Source organism: Myotis daubentonii, chromosome 4 (genome assembly GCF_963259705.1).
Source record: "Myotis daubentonii chromosome 4, mMyoDau2.1, whole genome shotgun sequence".
Taxonomy (NCBI): Eukaryota; Metazoa; Chordata; class Mammalia; order Chiroptera; family Vespertilionidae; genus Myotis; species Myotis daubentonii.
Window position 1 is genome coordinate 16,939,209 of NC_081843.1, and position 22,187 is coordinate 16,961,395.

The 22,187-nt window shown below is 48.0% G+C and overlaps 1 protein-coding gene across 1 annotated transcript; it reads right to left on the reverse strand.

The window, feature by feature from the left end:
- Positions 1–10,965: 10,965 nt before the first annotated feature.
- Positions 10,966–21,506, reverse strand: SEPTIN12 (septin 12). The gene is made up of 9 exons (XM_059693061.1): positions 21,326–21,506; positions 21,162–21,243; positions 19,077–19,214; positions 18,814–18,931; positions 18,627–18,722; positions 16,075–16,077; positions 13,946–14,042; positions 12,164–12,215; positions 10,966–12,081 (listed from the first exon to the last, which is right to left on the reverse strand). The coding sequence occupies exons 1-9, from the start codon at positions 21,426–21,428 to the stop codon at positions 11,880–11,882; spliced, it is 891 nt and encodes a 296-aa protein (XP_059549044.1). The 5' UTR covers positions 21,429–21,506; the 3' UTR covers positions 10,966–11,879.
- Between the last annotated feature and the right edge of the window lie 681 nt (positions 21,507–22,187).

Here is a 22,187-nt window from a genome sequence, read left to right on the forward strand (position 1 = left end):
AAGATTCTTACTGAAGGCAGGCCAAGGTGATTAGACATAACTGAGGGATGCTGAAGGTTGAGGACCCCCATCAGATACCAAGGTAGGGCATTCTGGCTACACTGACTTAGCAGGATTCTTGCTAAGACTGGGCAATGCAAAGATGAACACAGGTAAGCCCAGAAGTCAGAGCCTAGTAGAGAAGGGAGTTTGAGTAGAGTTTAGTCAAGATCATCTTTGCCACCACTTCCAGGGTAAAAAGACGCCCTATTCCCGACAGGAAGGAAGACTGCTCTGGAGAAGCTGGGAGTGCCCTTTGGGGTTCTCATTTCTAAAGCAGAAGTTGTTCAAGATAAGACTTCTAAAGAGAGGCCAAGTGCCTTTGCCCACCCTCTGCCTGGGAGATAAAGCCTCCGGGTTCAGGACTCCGGGTTCAAGGACTCATGACTCCCTACCCAAGCTCCCAACAACTTCCAACCCCTATTTCTTTTTGAACAATAATAATGGCCACCAATCCCTTAGCACCAGGCAATACTGTACATACTTGCATTCTGTTTGTTCCAAATTTAGTAATAATATATAGGGTGTCCCCCAAAATATATACACACACACTTTGAATAATTAAATAGGCAGTGTTTATTAGAATACATTTCATTTTCAAAATTGAGTTACCAGCTGTTAAAATGTGTATACATTTTGGGCACCCTGTAAGTACTGTGATTCTCTCTACAGGTCAAACAAACAAGAAACCAACCCTGCTCCAGAGTTTAAGTGTTGAACCCAGGCAGGGCCACGTGATTAGGAAGTGTCAGAAATGAGACTGGAACCCACCCTTTGGCTCCAGGACCCCAGCTCCTCAGCATGCTCCTCAGCTGGTGATAACAGCCAGGGACCTGCGGCCTGACTCAGCGACACGGGAGTCTCTCCCCTTGTCGTCCGTCCGCTGGCGAACTCTCTCTGCCCAGTTTCCCTGCCTGGGCACGCCCAGCACCCCCTGCCAACAGAAGCCAGGACGGGGTGGCAGCCCAGGCTGGAGTCCCACCTCTGCTCTGGTGGCTGCAACTGCAGGAAAGTCATTGCCTGGATGTCACCTTCCCTCCCAGAGCTTCAATCTCCTGAGCTGGGGAGAGAGCCCCACCGGGAAGCCGGCACAAGCCCTGCCCATGTGGCTAAGTGGTTAGGCAGTGGTTCTCAACCTTCTGGCCCTTTAAATACAGTTCCTCAGGTTGTGACCCAACCATAAAATTATTCTTGTTGCTACTTCATAACTGTAATGTTGCTACTGTTATGAATCGTAATGTAAATATATGATATGCAGGATGGTCTTAGGTGACCCCTGTGAAAGGGTCGTTTGACCGCCAAAGGGGTCGCGACCCACAGGTTGAGAACCGCTGGCGCACTAAGGTTCATGGGTTCGATTCCTGGGATTCCCGGTCAGGGGTGCATAAGTGAGGGAACCCATTGATCTCTCTTTCTCTCTCTCTCTCTTTCTCTCTCTTTCTCTCTCTCTCTCTCTCTCTCTCTCTCTCTCTCTCTCTCTCTCTCTCTCTCTCTTCTCTCTCTCTCTCTCTCTCTCTCTCTCTCTCTCTCTCTCTTCCTTCTCCTCCTCCTCCCCTCCCCCCAATCAATGAAAAACATAGCCTCGGGTGAGGATTAAAAACAAAAAGTAGGCGCACAATAAAGGTCAGCCTTGGGGACTAGGGCCATGGAGACGCACCCCGGATACGCCCTCGTCATTAGCCACCGCCCTCCCGCGTCTTGCCCAAAGGCTCTGCCTGAAGCAGAGCCCGGGCTGTTGGAGCTGGGAGTGGCCGGACTACATATCCCAGAGTGCCCCGCGCTGCCTCCGGGGGTGGGGGTGGGGGCGGACGGGTTCAGCACTGCCCTGAGGGGCTCCCGGGAGGTGGCTCTGCAGGGACTGGCTGGAATGGGCCTCAGCCTGAGGATGGCAGCATCTCTGAGCTTCAGTTTCCACACCCGTGAACCGGGGACATTAACTCGTTCAAAACAAGCCGCATATGCAGGCTCTGCTAGGCTGTGGGGTGACCGCAGTGCTGAGCAGGTGCTTGCTTTCATGGAATTTGCATTCTCCCAAGAGAGGCATCCAGTGGACACGATAACTGCACAAATAATTTGGTTACTTCTTTTTTTAAAAAAATATATTTTATTGATTTTTTTGCAGAGAGGAAGGGAGAGGAATAGAGAGCTAGAAACATCGACCAGCTGCCTCCTGCACACTCCCCACTGGGGATGTGCCCGCAACCAAGGTACATGCCCTTGACTGGAATCCAACTCGGGACCCTTGAGTCCGCAGGCGATGCTCTATCCACTGAGCCAAACCGGTTAGGGCATGTTTACTTCTTTGATAAATGCTACAGGAGGTATGAAGAGGGGATTTTCCTCCTCGAGGGAAGTGATGGAGGCAGCATAGAGTTAACCTGGGGAATAACTGGGGGAGTGGGTTCCACACAAGGAACCGCAGGCGTGAGAGTCCTGAGGACTGAGAGATGGGGATGGTTTGAGGGACAGAAAGCAACCAGTGCAGCCCAGGTGCAGGGGTGAGATTGAGAGACGATCAGAGAGGTGGGACCATGTAGGAGGGCCTTGGAGGCTCTAGTGGGAATGATGATTCTATCCTAAGAGCGGTGGGAAACCAATGGAGTGTGGGGTTTTAATAGGATAGTGTCTCGAGAGGCTAGGAGGCTTTGTGGAATACATCTCAGAGACCGAGGGGAAGCAGTGAGACCAACTGGAAGCTCCCGAGTTGAGGTAATGCTACTAGTTCAGGGGTGGGCAAACTTTTTGACTCGAGGGCCACAATGGGTTCTTAAACTGGACCGGAGGGCCGGAACAAAAGCATGGATGGAGTGTTTGTGTGAACTAATATAAATTCAAAGTAAACATCATTACATAAAAGGGTACGGTCTTTTTTTTTTTTTTTTTTTAGTTTTATTCATTTCAAATGGGCCGGATCCGGCTGGCCACGGGCCGTAGTTTGCCCACGGCTGTACTAGTTAGTGATGGTGGCAGTCGTGAGGGAAGGCGCTGAGCCAGATTCCTGAAGCAGAATCAACTGTGCCCTGTGGTTGACTGGGTGGGGGTGAAGGAGTAGAGCAGGCAAGAATAACTCATTAGTAAAATGGGGATAATTACACCTGGGATAGGTCATTGCTATTAAAAGAGGCAAAACCAAGGGCCTGACGCATAATAGAGGCAATATACGCTAATTTAGTGAATAATAAAGACTACCTCTGTGTTCAGAGCGGTGTTTATAATGGAAAAACCTAAAAACAACCTAGGTGTCAATCAACAGAATAGAATTGATGGATAAATGTCATAGGGATGATGTTGAGCAAAAAAGCAAGTGGCAGTATATAATTTCCATAAATTATAAAAATATGCAAAACAGTATTACATATGAGTTAGGGAATATATACATACATAGTTAAAAATGTAAAGAAATACTTGGGGCCCTAACCGGTTTGGCTCAGTGGATAGAGCGTCGGCCTGCGGACTGAAAGGTCCCAGGTTCGATTCCGGCTAAGGGCATGTACCTTGGTTGCGGGCACATCCCCAGTGGGAGGTGTGCAGGAGGCAGCTGGTCGATGTTTCTCTCTCATCGATGCTTCTGGCTCTCTATCTCTCTCCCTTCCTCTCTGTAAAATATCAATAAAATATATAAAAAAGAAAAGAAAAAAGAAATACTTGGGGCTTGGATAAATACCCAATTCAGGATGATCATTTCTCACGAAGGTGGGGCAGGAGTTGGAGAAAGCTGTGATAGGGGGAGGGTGCAGGAAGCTAAAACTGCAAGTTTTTTTTTTTGTTTTTTTTTTTTAATATATATTTTTTATTGATTTTTTTTACAGAGAGGAAGGGAGAGAGATAGAGAGTTAGAAACATCGATGAGAGAGAAACATCGATCAGTTGCCTCCTGCACATCTCCCACTGGGGATGTGCCCGCAACCCAGGTACATGCCCTCGACCGGAATCGAACCTGGGACCCCCCAGTCCGCAGGCCAACGCTCTGTCCACTGAGCCAAACCGGTTTCAGCTAAAACTGCAAGTTTTAATGTACTTTTTAAACAACAACAAAATAGCCATTCTTGAGAATTTGAATTCTTTTTTAAAAATATACATTTTTATTGATTTCAGAGAGGAAGGAAGAGGGAGAGAGAGATAGAAATGTCAATGATGAGAGAGAATCAATGATAGGCTGCCTCCTGCACATCCCACACTGGAGATTGAGCCCGCAACCTGGGCATGTGCCCTGACTGGGAATTGAACCGTGACCTCTTGGTTCATAGGTTGATGCTCAACCACTGAGCTATGCTGCCTGGGCAAGAATTTGCATTCTTAAAGTATTGAAACCTAGCAAATGTTTTCATAAATAATTTTAAATAAATGAAGTGCTCATTTTTGAGCAGACCCATTGGATGTCTGCTGTTTCTATACTAATTTTTAAACATTTATCTATAAAAATTTTTTACTAGAGGTATATCTATAGTAAAGTGTACAAATCTTAAGTGTATGTCTCAAAGAATTTTATGAGTTGATACACCTGTGTAACCTCCACCCAGATCAAGATATAGGTTATTTTCAATACTTTAGAAGGCTCCCTTGGCCTCCACCACCGCTTCCCACCCCTCGCTGAAACCATTGATCTGATATCTATTACCTTGGGTTGATTTTTCCTGTTTTTGAACTCTATAAATAGCGTCCACACAGTATGTTCCCTTTGCTGTCTGGCATCTTTCACTCATTGTGTCTGAGATTCATCCATGCTGTCGCTTGTATCAGTAGTTGGTTCATTTTTATTGCCAAGGAGCATTTTATTGTATGCTTAAAGCCTTTATACCAAGCATGTCAAACTCAAAGGCTAACACGAGCCAAATAAACAAGGTTTAAGTTTCTGTGGGCCACAAAAAAAACAAAAGCTTCAATTTTCATAGAAACGTAGGTTTATTTTAATAGAGACATGAATACAAAGGACTGAAATAAATGAGTAATCGTTAACATAAAACAATAGAACATTTTAATAAAAATTAATATTTTTTCTTGAACATTAACTTACCAGACACTGAATAACTGCACAAATTAATAAGCATAACACAAATAAACCTATTTTTCTTGTTCTCCAAAAGCGAAATATTTCCTGTTGCGCGCACCAAACGAGTCAGCACAAGACTAATGATGTGGCAATCAGCTGCTAAAATATTCGCTGCTGGTATTAGTGGAGAGAAATGGTGTGCCTGCACGTAAGGCGCGTAAGGGAAATGAATGCAACACGATTATAGTAATCAGTCATTAGCGAACGTTGTAGTTCGTTATTAATAATTATGTATAACAGGATATTGTAAAAATTAAGTTAAGACATTTTTATTAAAACGTTTCTTACGTACTGTTATATTGGCTGGGCCACAAAAATATTCATTGTGGGCCGCATGCGGCCCGAGGGCCGGAGTTTGGCATGCTTGCTTTAGGGCCAGGCACTCTCCTCTCTCTGAACATGTGCTGTCTCCAGTTTGCGGCTATCATGCATAAAGCTGCTATGGACATTCTTATCTATGTAATCTGGTGGATGTTTTATTATATCAGGCACATGGGACTTCATTTTGTGATTTTCTACTTTAAAAAAAATGCTCCTTATTGTTATTTAATATGAAGACTGTATCATTATGACATGAGCCTGCTTAGTGTACCACACCACACAAAACACCCCACACCTACAAAACAACACAGTCAGAAAAACAGTTCCTTATGGGATCTTGGCATCTGTGAGCAGGCTCTTCATTACACAACCCCGAGGTAGGAGGTTGGTGTTGCTATCCCCTTTCACACATGAGGAAATGGATTCCAGAGTGTAGGGTGACTTCTAAAGTCTTGGAGTTAAAAAGGGGCAGAGCTTGCCCTGCCCAAGTGGCTCAGTTGGCTGAATGTCGTCCTGTGCAGGGAAAGGTTGCCGGTTGATTCCTGGTCAGGTACATGCCTGGGTTTCCGGTTCAATCCTCGGCTGGGGCATGTATGTCGAGGTTTCTCTCTCTCTCTCCCAACATGTCCTCAGGTGAGGATTAAAAAAAAAGGTGGGGCGGGGGGCAGAGCTGGACTTGGAACCCACACTTGCTGGGCTTGGGCTTGGGGAATCCCAAAATGTATCAGACCAGGCCTTTGTCCTCAGGTAGAGCAGGAATTGCAGAAGAAATCTGTGCCCGGCCCTATTCAGTACACAACTGTGCATCTATGCCAAGCATGAGCTGCAGGGTTGCCACGGGTGTGGCAGGGCTGCCAGAACTGGAGGTAAAGTCATCAGTAGAGAGCAGGACCAACACTCCCTAGAATACAGCCCTCTCCCCAAAGATTAGCCCAGTGAACACGAGGGCAGCAAGGTGAGAATGCAATGAGAGGATATTGGAGCCTGGAATACATGCCATTTTGGGGAGGGCTACAACGTGGTGACCAGTAAGCGGGGTGGAGTTAGGCTATCAGACCCTATGGTGACTCTGGTTAGAGGAGATCCTAACTTCCAGAGTGGGGCCACGGGCTAGTATTTTATTTATTTATTTTAAAATTTATTTTTGTTGATTTCAAAGAGGAAGGGAGAGGGAGAGAGATAGAAACATCAATAATGAGAGAGAATCACTGATCAGCTGCCTCTTGCACACCCCACACTGGGGATTGAGCCTGCAACCCAAGCATGTGCCCTGACTGGAATCAGACCGTGACCTCCTGGTTCGTAGGTTGACCCTCAATCACTGAGCCACGCTGATCAGGCACAGGGCTAATATTTTACATGCACTAAAGTTTTCTGAATAGATAATATATGTGCCTGGTTAACAAGCCATTCACACAGTGCAAAAGGAGATACTGTAGAGTGAAAATTAAGTCTACTTCCCACTCTTGATTCCTATTCCACCCAGAAGCAACTATTTGCCCCAGTGTCCTGAGTGTTTTTCCAGAGATATTTAGGCTCCATGTGCCATCTGCTATGCACTCAGTTGTTCCTTCTTTTCCTTTCATCAATATCCATAGGTGGTCCATCAGTTATTCATCTTATAACTGAAAGTTTGGACCCCATATCTCTACAAATAGAGTTATGATAGAAGGAACTCAAATTTGACAGCCTGTGGGCCTGCCCTTCACCTACCTCTCTGTCCTCGTGTCTCCCCACTCCCTCCCCGGGTTCATGTTGCTCCAGGCACACAGGCCTTTTTGCTATTCCTTGAACACATCTAGTACACTCCTGCACCAGGGCCCTTGCACTTGCAGTGCCCTCTTTTCCTTCTGTCTGGAATGCTCTGCCCCCACATATTCCCATGGTTTATTCCTTTACTCCTTCACATCTTTACTCTAAGCTCCCTTCTCAGTTTGGCCCTCCCTGACGCTCTTCTTACAATTACAAACCTGCCGGGAGCCGGTCCATCCTTGCTGTTTCAAGGGACCTGGCATATATGGCATACTGTTCTTAATATGTTTGCTCACCTTCTTGGCACTATGTGTTTTAACCAAGGTCACCTCTCTGAGAAAGGTTGTTTCCCCAGGTAGGGATTTTCCCCTGAAGTTAGGGAGGGAATAAAACCCCTTAACTAAGTGCCAGGCGGGTAATTAATCACTTTAACTATGAACAATCATGCTTAAGCTACATAATCTTTACTCCCTGGAATGGAGATAAGAAACGCCCTAACCTTTGGAATAGAGATTGATAGGATTGGAATCAACTGGTATAAATACAGATGTAACAAGACAACAGGACACAGAACCTAGACACAGAACCTACACAGAACCTAGACACAGAACCTAGACACAGAACCTAGAGACAGAAGAACTTCGCTGGAGAGAACATGGCAAAAGATCCTGGACAGAAACTGGCCACAGAACCTAGACACAGAACCTAGACACAGAACCTACACAGAACCTAGAGACAGAAGAACTTCGCTGGAGAGAACATGGCAAAAGATCCTGGACAGAAACTGGCCACAGAACGTAGAGACAGAACCTAGCAAGAGAACCTGGCTGAAGAACCTAGAGACAGAACCTGGCTACAGAACCTGGATAGAACATGGCTACAGAACCTGGCTGGAGAACCTAGCGAGGGGACATGGCTACAGAACCTGGCTGGAGAACCTGGAGAACCTGGCTGGAGAACCTAGCAAGAGAACATGGACACAGAACCTGGCTGGAGATCCTGACCAGAACTTCGCTGGAGATTCTGAACAGAACTTCGCTGGAGATCCTGAACAGAACTTGGCTGGAGATCCTGGCTAGAGATCCTGGCTAGGCTGCTGATCAACTGAACGCTGTCTCCGTGTCATTCCTTCTTCGCCGACTCCGTCCACACCTTTGGGGACCCCTGGACCTGCTGGGGTTGGACCCCAGCACAAATCCCTTCAATCCCAGACAGTAAATGCCAGAGTGTCCATCACAGTACAACATGCTCAGCATTTTACTTGTCTTGTTTATTGTCATCTTGCCCCAATCAAGTGCACGCTTCGGAGGGCAGTGACTTGGTTTTGTTCCTCGCTTAACCCAGCCTCTGTAGCAGCGTATAGTGGGCCCTGGAGATCTGTTCGTAGAAAGAACGCATGGATGATGGTAGAGCTGCCTCAATTTTTTTCTCCTCCAGGTTTGTTGAAATGTAATTGACAAGTAAGATTGTGTAAGTTTAAGATGATATGTGAATATATTGTGAAATGATTACCACCATAAAGTTAGTTAACACATAGTTATCTTTGTGTATGTGTGGTGAGAATATTTAAGGCCTACTCTCTTAGCAACTTTCAGTTATATAATACAATATTGTTAACTGTAATCACCGTGCTGTATATTAGAGCTCCAGAACTTATTAATCTAAAAACTGAAAGTTTGTACCCTTTGACCTATGTCTCCCCATTCCCCCCCTCCCCCCAGCCCCTGGCAACCGCCACCCTACCTTGTTTGTATGAGCTCAACTCTTTGATTCCGCATATAAGTGGGGTCATGTCGTGTTTGCCTTACTTCATTCTTTTTAGGGACCATGTTATATCCCATGGTGTGGTGGGCTGAAGAATAGCCCCCCACAGCATCCAATTCCTGCTTCAGAACCTATAAATATGTTATCTTATATGACAAGAGACTTTGCAGATGTGATTGAGGATTTCGATTACCTTGGATAATCCCAGCGTGTCCAATGTAATTACAATGGTCCTTATAAGAGGAAGGCAGAGGGACATCTGGCTGCAGAAGGCAATGCGACAACTGAAGCAAGGTGGAGGAACGGGCCATGAGCCAAGGAATGTAGGCTGCTTCTGGAAGCTTGTAAAGGCAAACACTGGTCAATGGATTCTCCCCTACAGCCTCCAGAGGCAGCAGCACCCTGCTGACACCTTGATCTGGACCCGGTGATACTAATTTCAGATTTCTGATCTCCAGAACTATGACAGAATTAACTGTCATTTCTGCCTCCCTGTTTGTGCTAATTTGTTACAGCACCCATAGGGAAATAATACACAGGGTATGGATGTCCTATGACTTACTTTCAAGTCCACTCCTGGTGGACAGGTAGACTACTTCTCGTCTTTACTATCCTAGGTACCACTCTCTGCGGTTCTCAGCCAAGGAGATTTTATCCCTCAGGGGACATCAGGCAATGTCTAGAGACATTTTTGATCGTCACAATTGGGTGGGTGGGGCTACGGGCATCTCCTGCATGGAGGTCCAGAAACAGTCTAAACATCCTACAATACGTAGAACAGCCCTGATAGCAAAGAATGATCCATCTCCAAATGGCAATAGTGAGGTTGAGAAACCCTGGTCTGTCTATAAGATCCGTTCCTAGAATTACATTTGCTGAGCCAAAGGGCATTTGCTTTAAAAATGTAGACGTTGCCAAGTTGCCTAGGGCTAATACTAACTTTGGAAATGTGTGCAGTCCCTATGTAGCAACACACCAACTCTGAGATGTTGGCGTGGATGGTGTGGGTCCCCTCAAACCTGGAGTCAACTGCGTTGTGAATCTGACGGGTAAATGGTTATGGGGGCAGGTACTGAAGGGTTCATTTATGTAACAGCTGGATCTTGAGCACCTGTCAGGTGCAGAATGAAGCTGACATATCCCTGCCCTCACCGAGCTCCCAGTCTAACGGGGAGTTTGACCAGAAAACAAACTCTGTGATGTATGCAGGGAGCGGGCAGCCGGTATGTTGACCTGGGAAGTCAAGGAGGGATTCATGGAGAAGGTAACTTTTAGCTGGTGTCACTAGAAGCCTATATAATTTTATTAACCAATGTCACCCCAATAAATTCAGTTTTAAAAACACTTTTAGCTGGTGTGATGGTTAATTTTGTGTTAACTTGCCTGGGCTAAAGGATGCCCGGATGGCTGGTAAACATTATTTCTGAGTGTGTCTGTGAGGGTGTTTCTGGAAGAGATTAGCATTTGATTCAGTTGACTGCGTCTAGGTGATCACCCTCCCAATGCGGGTGGGCATCATCCAGTCAGTCCATGGAGAGCTTGAATAGAACAGAAAGGCGAAGGAAGAGGGAATTTGCTCTCTCTGCTAGAGCTGAGACATCCATCTTCTGCCCTTGGACATCAGGAAGCCTGGGTCTCGGGTGCTTGGATTCTGGCTGGCACCTACACCATTGGTTCCTGATTCTTAGGCTTTCCCATTCCAACAGAATGACACCACTGGTTTTCTGGGTCTCCTGCTTCAGATGGCAGATCGTTAAGACTTCTTACCTCCGTAACTGTGTAAGCCAATTCCCATAATGTATATCTCCAGATACTAGTACATGTCCTATTGGATCTGTTTTCTGAAGGACCCAATATACCCATTATCACTCACTGGGAGCTCACCACATGCTCTCTCCCTCCACGCGCTTGGGTTTTGGATTATAGGAGTCACTTATCCTTTGGTTAACCAAACTAACCGAGCTTCAGGCCCTAACCAGGTAGGCTTCTATGGAGTCCTTTTATTTTCTCTTTATTTTATTTTATTAAATACATTTTTATTGATTTCAGAGAGGAAGGGAGAGGGAGAGAGAGAGAGAAACATCAATGATGAGAGAGAATCATTGATCAGCTGCCTCCTGCATGCTCCACACTGGGGATCGAGCCGGAAACCCGGGCATGTGCCCCGACCAGGAATCGAACTGTGACCTCCTGGTTCCTAGGTGAATGCTCAACCACTGAGCCCACCCCAGCTGGCTGAAGTCCCTTTATTTTCCAGGTTTCTGGAAAGTCCTGGGAAGTGCTCACACATTCTGCAGGCACCTCCTCCACCCTAACCAAGCTCTCTCCTGTTCCCCTCACCTCTGTCTGAGAGCCTTCTGCAGGCCTTGGCAGGCACATTACACAAATTACTCAATTTTGTTCGCACAACACTATGAGAGCGATGCTACCATTCCATTTTATAGATTACACTGAGGCCCAGGAAGAGCAAGTGACTTGCTGAAGATCACGTGGCACCGGGATGTCCATCAGCTTTGCCAGACTCCAGAGCTGGAGCTGTGTCTCACTGCGCTGGTCGCAGGGTAGGAAGGCAGGGGCAGAGGGGCAGGGGCACAGTGTTGGGGGAAGATGGTCAAAGATGGGAGTGTTATGACACCCTGGGCCCGGCCCTGGGCTGGAGGGAGGGTCAGGATGGAGGGCAGAGTCTGATTTGGAACTCGACTCTAGTTCTGGGGCAGAAGGGAGCCCATCGTCAAGGCACACCCCACCAGGGTTCATGACGCCCCGGGGCCTGGGTGTCATGCTGTTACTTAAAAAAGAACCCATCTTTTTTGAGGGTAGCTCAAAGAAGTCATTTACAAACCTCCTTTTGTTTTCAAAGCACAGCTTGTCATAAAAAGCAATGTCCACCTTTAATACATGTCCTAGTACACAGGTGTGTGTGGGGGCTGCTGAGCACTTGGGTGTGCTGTGTTCAGTACTCATCGGAGGGATTGTCCTGGGCCCATCGGCACCCCTTTGAGGGCCCAGGGATGGCCGGGGGATTGGCAGGGGTCGGGTCCAGGTTCACCCAGCCGGGCCCCCGGGGCAGCATGTGGCTTTCGTTGAGTCTGCAGACACGGTAGTTCTCGTAGTAGACATTGTGGGTGATGTCCTTCAGGTCTTGGAGGTGGGAACTGGGAGAGGGACGGCAGGTCAGCCTGAGCTGGCCACTGCCACCCCCTGCCCACCGCTGCCCTGGGCTCCCTGCACCCTCACCGGATGAGCAGGTCTCTCAGGAGGGGAAACTCACAGTGCTCCATGTTCTCCACTGCAAGATAGGATACTCAGCACCAAGTAAGCGCCTACTGTATGCCACCTGTACCCACCACCATCTTTCCCCCACATTTCTTACTGTCTTATCCCACCTCCCATTCCTTTTTTGTTGTTAATCCTCACCTGAGGATATTTTTTTTCCATTGATTTTTTCCATTGAAGGAAGGGAGGGAGGGAGAGAGAGAGAGAAGGAAACATCGATGTGAGAGACACACATCGATTGATTGCCTCCTGTGCTCACCCTGACCAGGGCAGGGATCGAACCAGCAATCCAGGTATGTGCCCTTGACTGGAAATCGAACCTGAAACCCTTCAGTTTGTGGGCCGGTGCTCTAACCACTGACCAACACCAGCCAGGGCCCACCTCCCATTCTTGATTGATTGATTGATTCATTCATTCATTTGTTCACTCATTGCTGTGACCCCAGTGGCTGGTACAGGTGGCTCCTACAAATAGTTGTTAGATCAGTCAATCCACTGATCACTTATCTTATATATTATATTGTATGTACAATATAATGTATACTATGGTGTATATATATATGATATAATGTATACATATAGTATATATTTAACATATTGTATATAATGTATATAAATATACATTTAATATAATGTGTGTACATTATTGTATATATAGTATAATATACATAAGATAATATAGTATATACATAAGAATAATACATATTATATTTTACTTTTAATAATTATATTGCTACATCAGGACTCAGGCTCTGAATGCTGCTCCTTTACCTGATAGTCTTATCTTTATCCTTCTCTGCTCCCTGAGGTAGCCCACCTCTCCCACCCATGTATTTCCTTCATCATGCTTCTCCCACCTGTCATCATCTTGCCAGCTCTATGGGGACAGGAACCCTGTTGGTCCTATTTTCCCTGTCTCCCTCTTAGGAATAGCACATAGTATGCCTGGCACATAATAGGCCTTCAATAAATTCTGGGTGCCGAACACTGTCCAAAGTGGTGGCTCTGCCCCCTCCAACTACCATAAGAAATTTATGTTACTATCATGCTCATTTTTCTGTGAAGAAACTGAGGTCCAGCCCTAGCTGGTTAGGCTCAGTGGATAGAGTGTTGATTTCCGGACTGAAGGGTCGCGGGTTCAATTCTGGTCAAGGGCATGTACCTTAGTTGCAGGCTCAATCCCTGGCCTTGTTCGAGGTGTGTGTGGGAGGCAACCAATCCATGTGTTGCTCTAACATCCATGTTTCTCTCTCTCTCTCTTCTCTCCCTTTTACTCTCTCTAAATATCAATGGAAAAATAAATAAGGATTTTTTAAAAAAGAAAACTGAAGTCCAGAGCGTCAGTAATTTGCCTGAGGCCTCCCAGCTGTAAAGGGGCTTGATCCCAGGTCTGTCTCTTCCCTGGTTGTGGGTTTAACCCAGTCGTGGGCAAACTACGGCCCGCGGGCCGGATCCGGCCCATTTGAAATGAATAAAACTAAAAAAAAAAAAGACCGTACCTTCTTATGTAATGATGTTTACTTTGAATTTATATTAGTTCACACAAACAGTCCATCCATGCTTTTGTTCCGGCCCTCCGGTCCAGTTTAAGAACCCATTGTGGCCCTCGAGTCAAAAAGTTTGCCCACCCCTGGTTTAATCACTAGGGCCCTGTGATAGGCGCTAAGGGTCCCAAAGGCAAGAGGGTGTGTCCTGGTTTCCAACCCATTCTCACCGGTGTCCTCCCCAAGCACCTGCACTGACCTTCAATGATGCCCCACTTTGTCTTCCGGCCCAACACACACCTCCCGTTCACCATGTGCTCTCGGTCAGCCCCGACCACAGCAAAGGGGATCCGGTCCTTTGGGGAGGGGACAAGACCAGAAGGTTGGCCTTGCCAGGCATGTGGAGAGTAAAGATCCCGAGGTGAGGGGGAGGGAGGGCTGTCTTTTGTGGGGAAAGTGGTAGAAGGAGCACAAGATATTAATGAGTTAGAAGATGCAAAGTCGAATCAGTGCCTCAGTTTCCATATCTGTAGAGTGAGAGTCTTAATAGCACTGACTTAGAGCTTTGTGAATGTTTGGGAAGTGCTTAGCATTATTAAGGGCTAGCAGAGTAACCCTTGGAAACTGAAGACGTGTGCTATTTCCTCTTTCTTTTTTGTAACAGCTTTATTGAGATATAAATCACATAGCCATGTTACTAAAATCTTGCTGATGCCAGTCTCTTACCTATGAGACAGGAACAGTGATCACATTCAACATGATAACTTGGTAAACCAGGGTTGGCCACATCGGGCTCACAGGCAACCTGGCCCACCTCCTGTTTCCCTCTGTGAAGTTTCACAAAGCCCTGTCCATTCAGTTACTGTTGTCTATGTGGCTTTCACGCTACCACAGCGGAGTTGAGTCATTGCGAGAGCCGGCTTGGCCCACATAAAATCCGTATTCACCATCATCTGGCCTGTCACAGAAAGGTGTGCTAAACCCTGTACTCAGTTCTAGTTGTTTACTTGCTCCTGGCTGGAAGTGGAGATTCAACCTTGTAAACTCCAAAGTGCTGTATATGGGTTTGTCTTTATCGCTAGAATTAATTTGTAAATTGATGCTAATAATAGTAACCATTTGTTGTACACTTCTTATGCGCCTGCCGGTAGCAACTAAACCCTGGATCAATGTTCTGTTGGATGATTTACTGAGGCATTAATTTGAGAAGGTGCTCCCTGTGCTCCGTCCATCTCTGTTCAGGCTGTGGCCAGGCTGTCGTCTTTGCCTGCCTCAGGACAGAATGCAGAGCTGGTGAAGGTCGGGCGCTTTGAATCTTTCACGGGGATCCTGTTCCTTGCTCCGGTGGGGAGGGAGAGGGGATGTGTAGAGAAATTGGGTGCCAGGTGGGAAGCAGGGCCTCCACGTATGGATGCGCAGTTTGTGCAGGGCACAAAGGCAACTGGTCATGACCGTGTAGGGCTGAAATCAGGGTGGGCCCGCAACTGGGAAGGCAGCTGTTGCCTTTTTCTAGTCCAAGCGAAAGCGCTGGCAGGGCTCCCGGGGCGGGAGTTGAGGTCTGCTGTCCATGGATGAGGCAGGTGCTTCCCAGGTTCCAGGGGACTGACACTGACTGCACCCTCAGTGAAGCAATGAAGCACACAGCAACGTTCATCTCGGGTAAGAACTGCTGTTTGAATTTTAACCCTGCTGTTCTGGCTTCTCTACACCTGCTTGCTTAAACAATAAGGTGGTTACCTCAGTTTCCAGATTGAGACTTGGAAACTCACATAAATCACCCCATAATGTTGCCAGCCCACATCACAAAGGCTGTTCTCCTGTGTCTGAGGACCAGAACCACAAAATTGCTTTCCTTACCTCAGTGGCTCTGGGAATATTTCCGGTGACTCATTGGCTCCAGGAACTGAAACTATAGATAACCTTTAAAGATTATTAACTTTGCTCAGTTCTGCTTCTGTAAAACTGCTTTCACAAGATAATTCCACATTCCAACGTCTAGCAGGATGTGGTTTTTGCCTTTATAAGATGGCTCCTGCCCTCACTCAGGCACTGCGAGATTTGCAGCCGCATCGCCCTCGAAGTTGCCGGCTTTATTGATTAACTGACTCATTGATTTGATTTTGCGTCCTGTGTGTTATTCGCGGGGTACATTACAACATTAGGATGGCGGGATGGGGCTTGGAGTTGGAATTCAGTTAATTCAGAGAAAATGAAGATGTGCGCTATTTCCTCTTTCTTTTTTGTAACAGCTTTATTGAGATATAAATCACGTACCACAAAATGCACCCTTTTGAAGGGGCAGCCCAGTTGTTTGTAGTATGTTTACAAGATTGTGCAACTATTAGCACAATCTAATTTCAGAGAATTTCCATGGTCCCCAAAAGAAACCTGCTAGCCCCTGGCAAACACTAATCTACTTCCTGTCTCTATAGATTTGCCTATTCTGGACATTTCCGATAATGGAATCACGCAGCATGTGGCCTTTTGTGCCTGGCTTCTTTCACGGAGCATCATGTTTTCAAGGGTTATCCAGGTTGTAGCACCTCTCAGAACCTCATTCTTTTTTACGGCCATAAGATTCCATTGTGTGGATAGACCACATTTGGTTATCCTTTCACAAGGTAATGGACATTTGGATTGTTTCCACTTTTTGGCTATTATGAATAAACTAGGGGCCCGGTGCACGAAATTCGTGCACTGGGTGTGTGTGGGGAGGGGAGTGTCCCTCAGCCCAGCCTGCCCCCTCTCACATACTGGGAGCACTCAGGCATTGACCCCCATCACCCTCCAATCACAGGATCGGCCCCTTGCCCAGGCCTGATGCCTCGGCCAGAGGCGTAGACCCCCATCACCCTCCGATCGCAGGATCGGCCCCTTGCCCAGGCCTGACGCCTCCACCAGAGGCATAGACCCCCATCACCCTCCGATCGCCTGATCGGCCCCTTGCCCAGGCCTGACGCCTCCGCCAGAGGCGTCAGGCTTGGACAGGGGACCCCCATCTCCCCCTATCACTGGCTCTGGCCCCCGCCCAGGCCTGAGGCCTCTGGCCCAGGAATCATGCCTGGGCAGGGGACCCCCATCTCCCTCTGATCGCTTGCTTCACCCCCCGCCCAAGCCTGACGCCTCTGACCCAGGCTTCAGGCCTGGGCAAGGGGACCATCATATCCCCCCAATCCCCGGCTCCGCCCCCCACCCAGGCCTGATGCCTCGGCCAGAGGAGTTGACCCCCATCACCCTCCAATCACCAATCACCGGATCGGCCCCTTGACCAGGCCTGAGGCCTCCAGCAGAGGTGTCAGGCCTGGGCAGGGGACCCCCAGCTCCCCGCGGTTGCAGGCTCCGCCCCTGCCCAGGCCTAACGCCTCTGGCTGAGGCGTCCGGCCCGGGCATCGGGGACCCGCAGCTGCAACGGCCCCGCGATTGTGGGCTCCGCTTTAGGCTTGGGCAAGGGACCCCTAGCTCCCGGGACTGCCAGCTTCGACTGTGTCCAGCTCCCATCGCTGGCTCCACCCCTACTTCCTGCTATCACTGGCCAGGGTGGAAAAGGCGCCTGATTCTCCGGTCATGGCTGGGGGGCAGGGCAAAGGCAGCCCCAGGGCCGCCTTTGCCCTGCCCCCCAGCTCTTAGCTCCCCCCTGGGTTTCTGATCACTGTCAGTGGCAGGGGGCTTCTTCCTGCTTTCCCTTTCGCCTCCCTGCATTGTGCCTACATATGCAAATTAACTGCCATCTTGTTGGCAGTTAACTGCCAATCATAGTTGGCAGTTAATTTGCATATAGCCCTGATTAGCCAATGAAAAGGGTATCGTCGTACACCAATTACCATTTTTCTCTTTTATTAGATAGGATCTACTATAAACACTTGTGTATACGTTTTGTACATGGACATAGGTTTTAATTTCTTTTTTTTTTTGGTTTTAATTTCTTTTGGGAGAGAAATTACTGGGTCACAGGGTACTTAGTGTTTAACCTTTTCATTTTTTTTGAGAGATTCTATTTTTTAAAAATATTTGTATTTATTTCAGAGAGGAAGGAGAGAGAGATCGAAACATCAATGATGAGAGAGAATCATTGATCAGCTGCTTCCTGCACAACTCCCACTGGGGATCGAGCCCACAACCTGGGCATGTGCTCTGACCAGGAATCGAACAGTGACCTCCTGGTTCATAGGTCAACGCTCAACCACTTGGCCAAGTTGGCTGAGCACTGTATAACCTTTTTTCTTTTTTCTTAGTCTTCTTATTGATTTTAGAGAGAGGGAAATAGAAACATCAGTCAGATGCCTCCAGCATGCCCCCTACTGGGAATCAAGCCCAGAGCCCATGCATGTGCCCTGACCAGGTATGGAGCCAGCAACCTCTTGGTACATGGTGTAGTGCTCTACCAATTGAGCCACACCAGCCAGGGCAGCATTTAGCCTTTTGAAGAATTGTCCAACTGTTTCCCAAAGCTACAGTACTCATTTGATCTTCCTACCGGCAAGGTGTGAAAGTTTCCATTTCTCCACGCCCTCACAACACTTGTTATTATCTCTCATTTTGATAATAGCCATCCTAGGGGTGTGAAGTGATGTGCATTTCCCTTATGACTGATGATGTCGACCATCTTTTCATATGCTCATTGGCCATTCCTATAAAGTATTTGGGGAAATGTCTACTCAAGAGCCGTGGCCCATTCTTAAATTGGGTTGTCTTTTATTGTTGATTTGTAAGAGTTCTTTTTACAATCAGGATAGAAGTCCCTTATCAGATATGGCATTTGTAAACATTTCCTCTTATTCTGTGGGTTGTTGCTATGACTTACTTCTTGCTCACCTTAGAGAGTCACATCTGCTAGAAGCAGATGACATTTCTCCCAGTACAATCTTCAGATGGAAAGAATGAGAGGGAAGAAAATCACTCTGCCTCTGTCCCGCCAGCCTCCCTGCCCCACGGCCTCCTACCCGGATCTTGCAGTTGAGGATCTTGTCATTGACGTCCTCATCAAAGCACTGCTGTGGATACACGTCGATGCTGTGAGTCCGCAGGTTGTGCTGGATCTGGGGGCCCGGGAACCTCGGTCAACCTATGCACTTGGCTCCTCCCCACCACCACCCCCAGCCCCATCCTCGCCTCAGGCACCCAGATCACCTTGCGCCTGAAGGTCTCTCGCTCCTCCAGGGTCAGGCTGTCCGCCCGAGCGATCACGGGCACCACGTTCACAGCCCGGCACAGCCGCTGCAGAAACTCAATGTCCAGGGGCCGCAGGCTGCTCAGGCAGGACAGTGATGGTGGTGGTAGTGGCAGCAGCAAGTGTGTGAGTGAGGGGAGGCCAGCCCACAGCCCATGCCGGGAACCCCTCCTTCTCCTCTCCCCGCTCCTCCTCTCTGCCTTGGTCGGCCCAGCCACCTCACCTGTGCCCAGTGGGCGGCACGAAGTACACACAGCAGTGCACCCGGGTGTCGGGGATGTGGCGCTGGCGGGTGATGAGGATCTCCTCCTGCAGATACTGCTCATACTGTCCATTGATGTAGCCCAGGATGGGGTCCCAGCTGGGGTGGGGGATGGACCCGACCTCAGGGCTGTGCCCAGGAGCCCCACCTGTCTCCCTGGGTCCTTTGGGTAGTCACCCCTGCAGATGACCAATTAACCCGTTTGCCCAGGACACAGGACCTTTGGTCTCGCACAACTTGAGGTGCTTGGGCACCTGAGTATACTCCTCATCTTTACTCCCTGCATCATCAGAGAGTCCCTCTGCCATTCTTGAGCTGAGGCCTCATCTTTCCTGTCTATAAAATGGGGACAATAAGAATACCTACTTTGGGGTGGGGAGAGTGAGCGTTAAACAAGAGAAATTGCCGCTGGCCTGGTTCAAACCATGGTGGACTTTTGCCTGACTGCAGCAGGATTGCCTGACTCCTCTCCCTGGGCCCCTTCTCTCTGCGGGCTGTTGTCAATGGCGGCCAAGAAGATCCTTCCAAAAGCAGGAGTTAGATCGTGTCCCTCTCCTGCTCAGCCTCTAGGGACTGAACAAAAGCCAGTCCTTACATTGCCCTACAGGCCCTATAGTATAGTGGTCGGCAAACTGCGGCTCGTGTGCCACATGCGGCTCTTTGGCCCCTTGAGTGTGGCTCTTCCTAAGCTGTAGGAGTACCCTACTTAATAAGAATGTACCTACCTATATAGTTTAAGTTTAAAAAATTTGGCTCTCAAAATAAATTTCAATCGTTGTACTGTTGATATTTGGCTCTGTTGACTAATGAGTTTGCCGACCACTGCCCTATACTATCTCACCACTGCTTCCTGCCTGCCATCTCCTCCTCCTCTCCCTATTCCTCCTGCCCTGCCAGCCACACCAGCCCGCCTGCCTCAGGGCCTTTGCACATGCCACCCTCAGCCTCAGACACTCCTTCCCCCATGTCCACGTGGCTCTCATCTCCTGGAATCTGTGTCCAAATGTCACCTTTCTGGGAGGTCTTTCTTGAGCACTCTGCTTAAAATTGCAACCCCCTACAGCTCTGTACCCATTTCACTCTCAGAAATGTCCTCTTTGGCCGAAACCGGTTTGGCTCAGTGGATAGAGCGTCGGCCTGCGGACTGAAAGCTCCCGGGTTCGATTCCGGTCAAGGGCATGTACCTTGGTTGCAGGCACATCCCCAGTGGGGAGTGTGCGGGAGCCAGCTGGTCGATGTTTCTCTCTCATCGATGTTTCTAACTCTCTATCTCTCTCCTTTCCTCTCTGTAAAAACTCAATAAAATATATATTAAAAAAAAGAAAAGAAAAGAAATGTCCTCTTTGGATGATAGAGTTCAGGCTCTCTCTCAGATTAACTGATTATTTTGTTCATTGTCTGTCCCTCACCCCTGTGACAAGGTAAATTCCATGTAAGCAAGGATGTTCACCAGTTTTGTTTATTGCTCTAGAACAGAGCTTGCACGTAGCAAATGCTCAACAAAGCATGTGGTGCTGGGCCAGCTTCAGTGGAGTGCATGGAGCCCAGGGATCTGTACTGAGAAGGCTTGGTGGACTGTTCTGCAGTTGTTCTTACAATTCGTGATCATTTTTAAACAAGGGAGCCCACATTTTCATCGCACTGGGTCCCACAGATTATGCAGCCGGTCCTGATTTTGTGTGTCTGTCTCATTTAGAGCCTTGAACAGCTCTGCAAGGTGGGTGTCATCATTCCCAAGTCACAAAGGAAACCGGGGCTCAGAGAGCTTCTGTGACTAGTTCCAGGTTGTGCAGCTGGAAAGTGGTCTAACCCAGGGGTCCCAAGTGTGGGCTTCTACCCCCTGCTTATACCTTTCCTGAGTGCTTACTGTGTGCCAGGCAGCAGCTAAAACCTTTACCCGCTGACTCCCTTCAATCTTGGAGGGAGAGTTGTGTGCACTCATTATACAAACGAATAAACTGAGACTCCAAGATACCAGTCAGGTTGTTCCAGGGGCAGGGGCAGGGGGCGGGGCAACCAGGGCTCCGCCCACTCCAGAGGACCCACCACTTGTCATTGTTGATTTGGTCCCCAAAGCCAGGCGTGTCGGTCACGGTCAGCTTGAGCTTCACGCCTTTCTCCTCGATGACTGTGGAGGAGAGTGGAGGGAGGAAGGGATTGGACTGGGTGGGACAAGGTGGGGGTAGGGGTGAGGGTGGGGCCTCACTCACCATGGGTCATCGAGTGCAGCTGCAGCGTCTGGGGCATGGGCCCCAGCGCCAGGCCCGATGGGGTGGACTTCCATATTTTGGACTTGAACAGTGTGTTCACCATCGTGGACTTGCCCAGCCCACTCTGCCCTGGGAGTAACCAGATGACAGCAATAATGGTGGGTATTTTAGGCAGTGTTTCTCAAACTCATAAATCTTTTTAGAAAGTAAACAGTTTTCTAAGTATAACATAAATATAAAAAAGTGCATACTATCCTAAGTGTTCACCTCAATGCTTACCCCATTTCTTATGGAGGCAAAATTCATACAATAAAAGAATTAATCAGTAACCATTTTTTTATTTTATTGTTCTTTAAAAATATTTTTATTGATTTCAGAGATCAAGGGGGAGAAAAATAGAAACATCAATGGTGAGAGAGAATCATTGATCAGCTGCCTCACGCAGGCCCCACACTGGGGATCGAGCCCACAACCTGAGCATGTGCCCTGATCAGGAATCAAACCATGACCTTTTGGTTTATAGGTCGATGGGCAACCACCGAGCCATATCAGCTGGCAACCAGTAACCATTTAAAGTGAACAATTCAGGGACTAATGCATTTAGTGCATTAGTAGTGCTGTGCAACCACCACCTCTATCGAGCACCAAAACGTTTTCATCGCCTCCCCAGAAGAAACTCTGTTCACTAAAGCAGCCACTTCCCGTTCCCTCTGCCAGCCTCCAGTAACCACCAACCTACTTTCCGTCCCTGTGGATTTACCAATCTGGGTATTTCATGTAAATAGATTCGTGAATATTTGTCTTTTTGAATTTGGCTTCTCCCACTCAGCTTAATGTTTGCAAAGTCCATCCATGCTGTAGT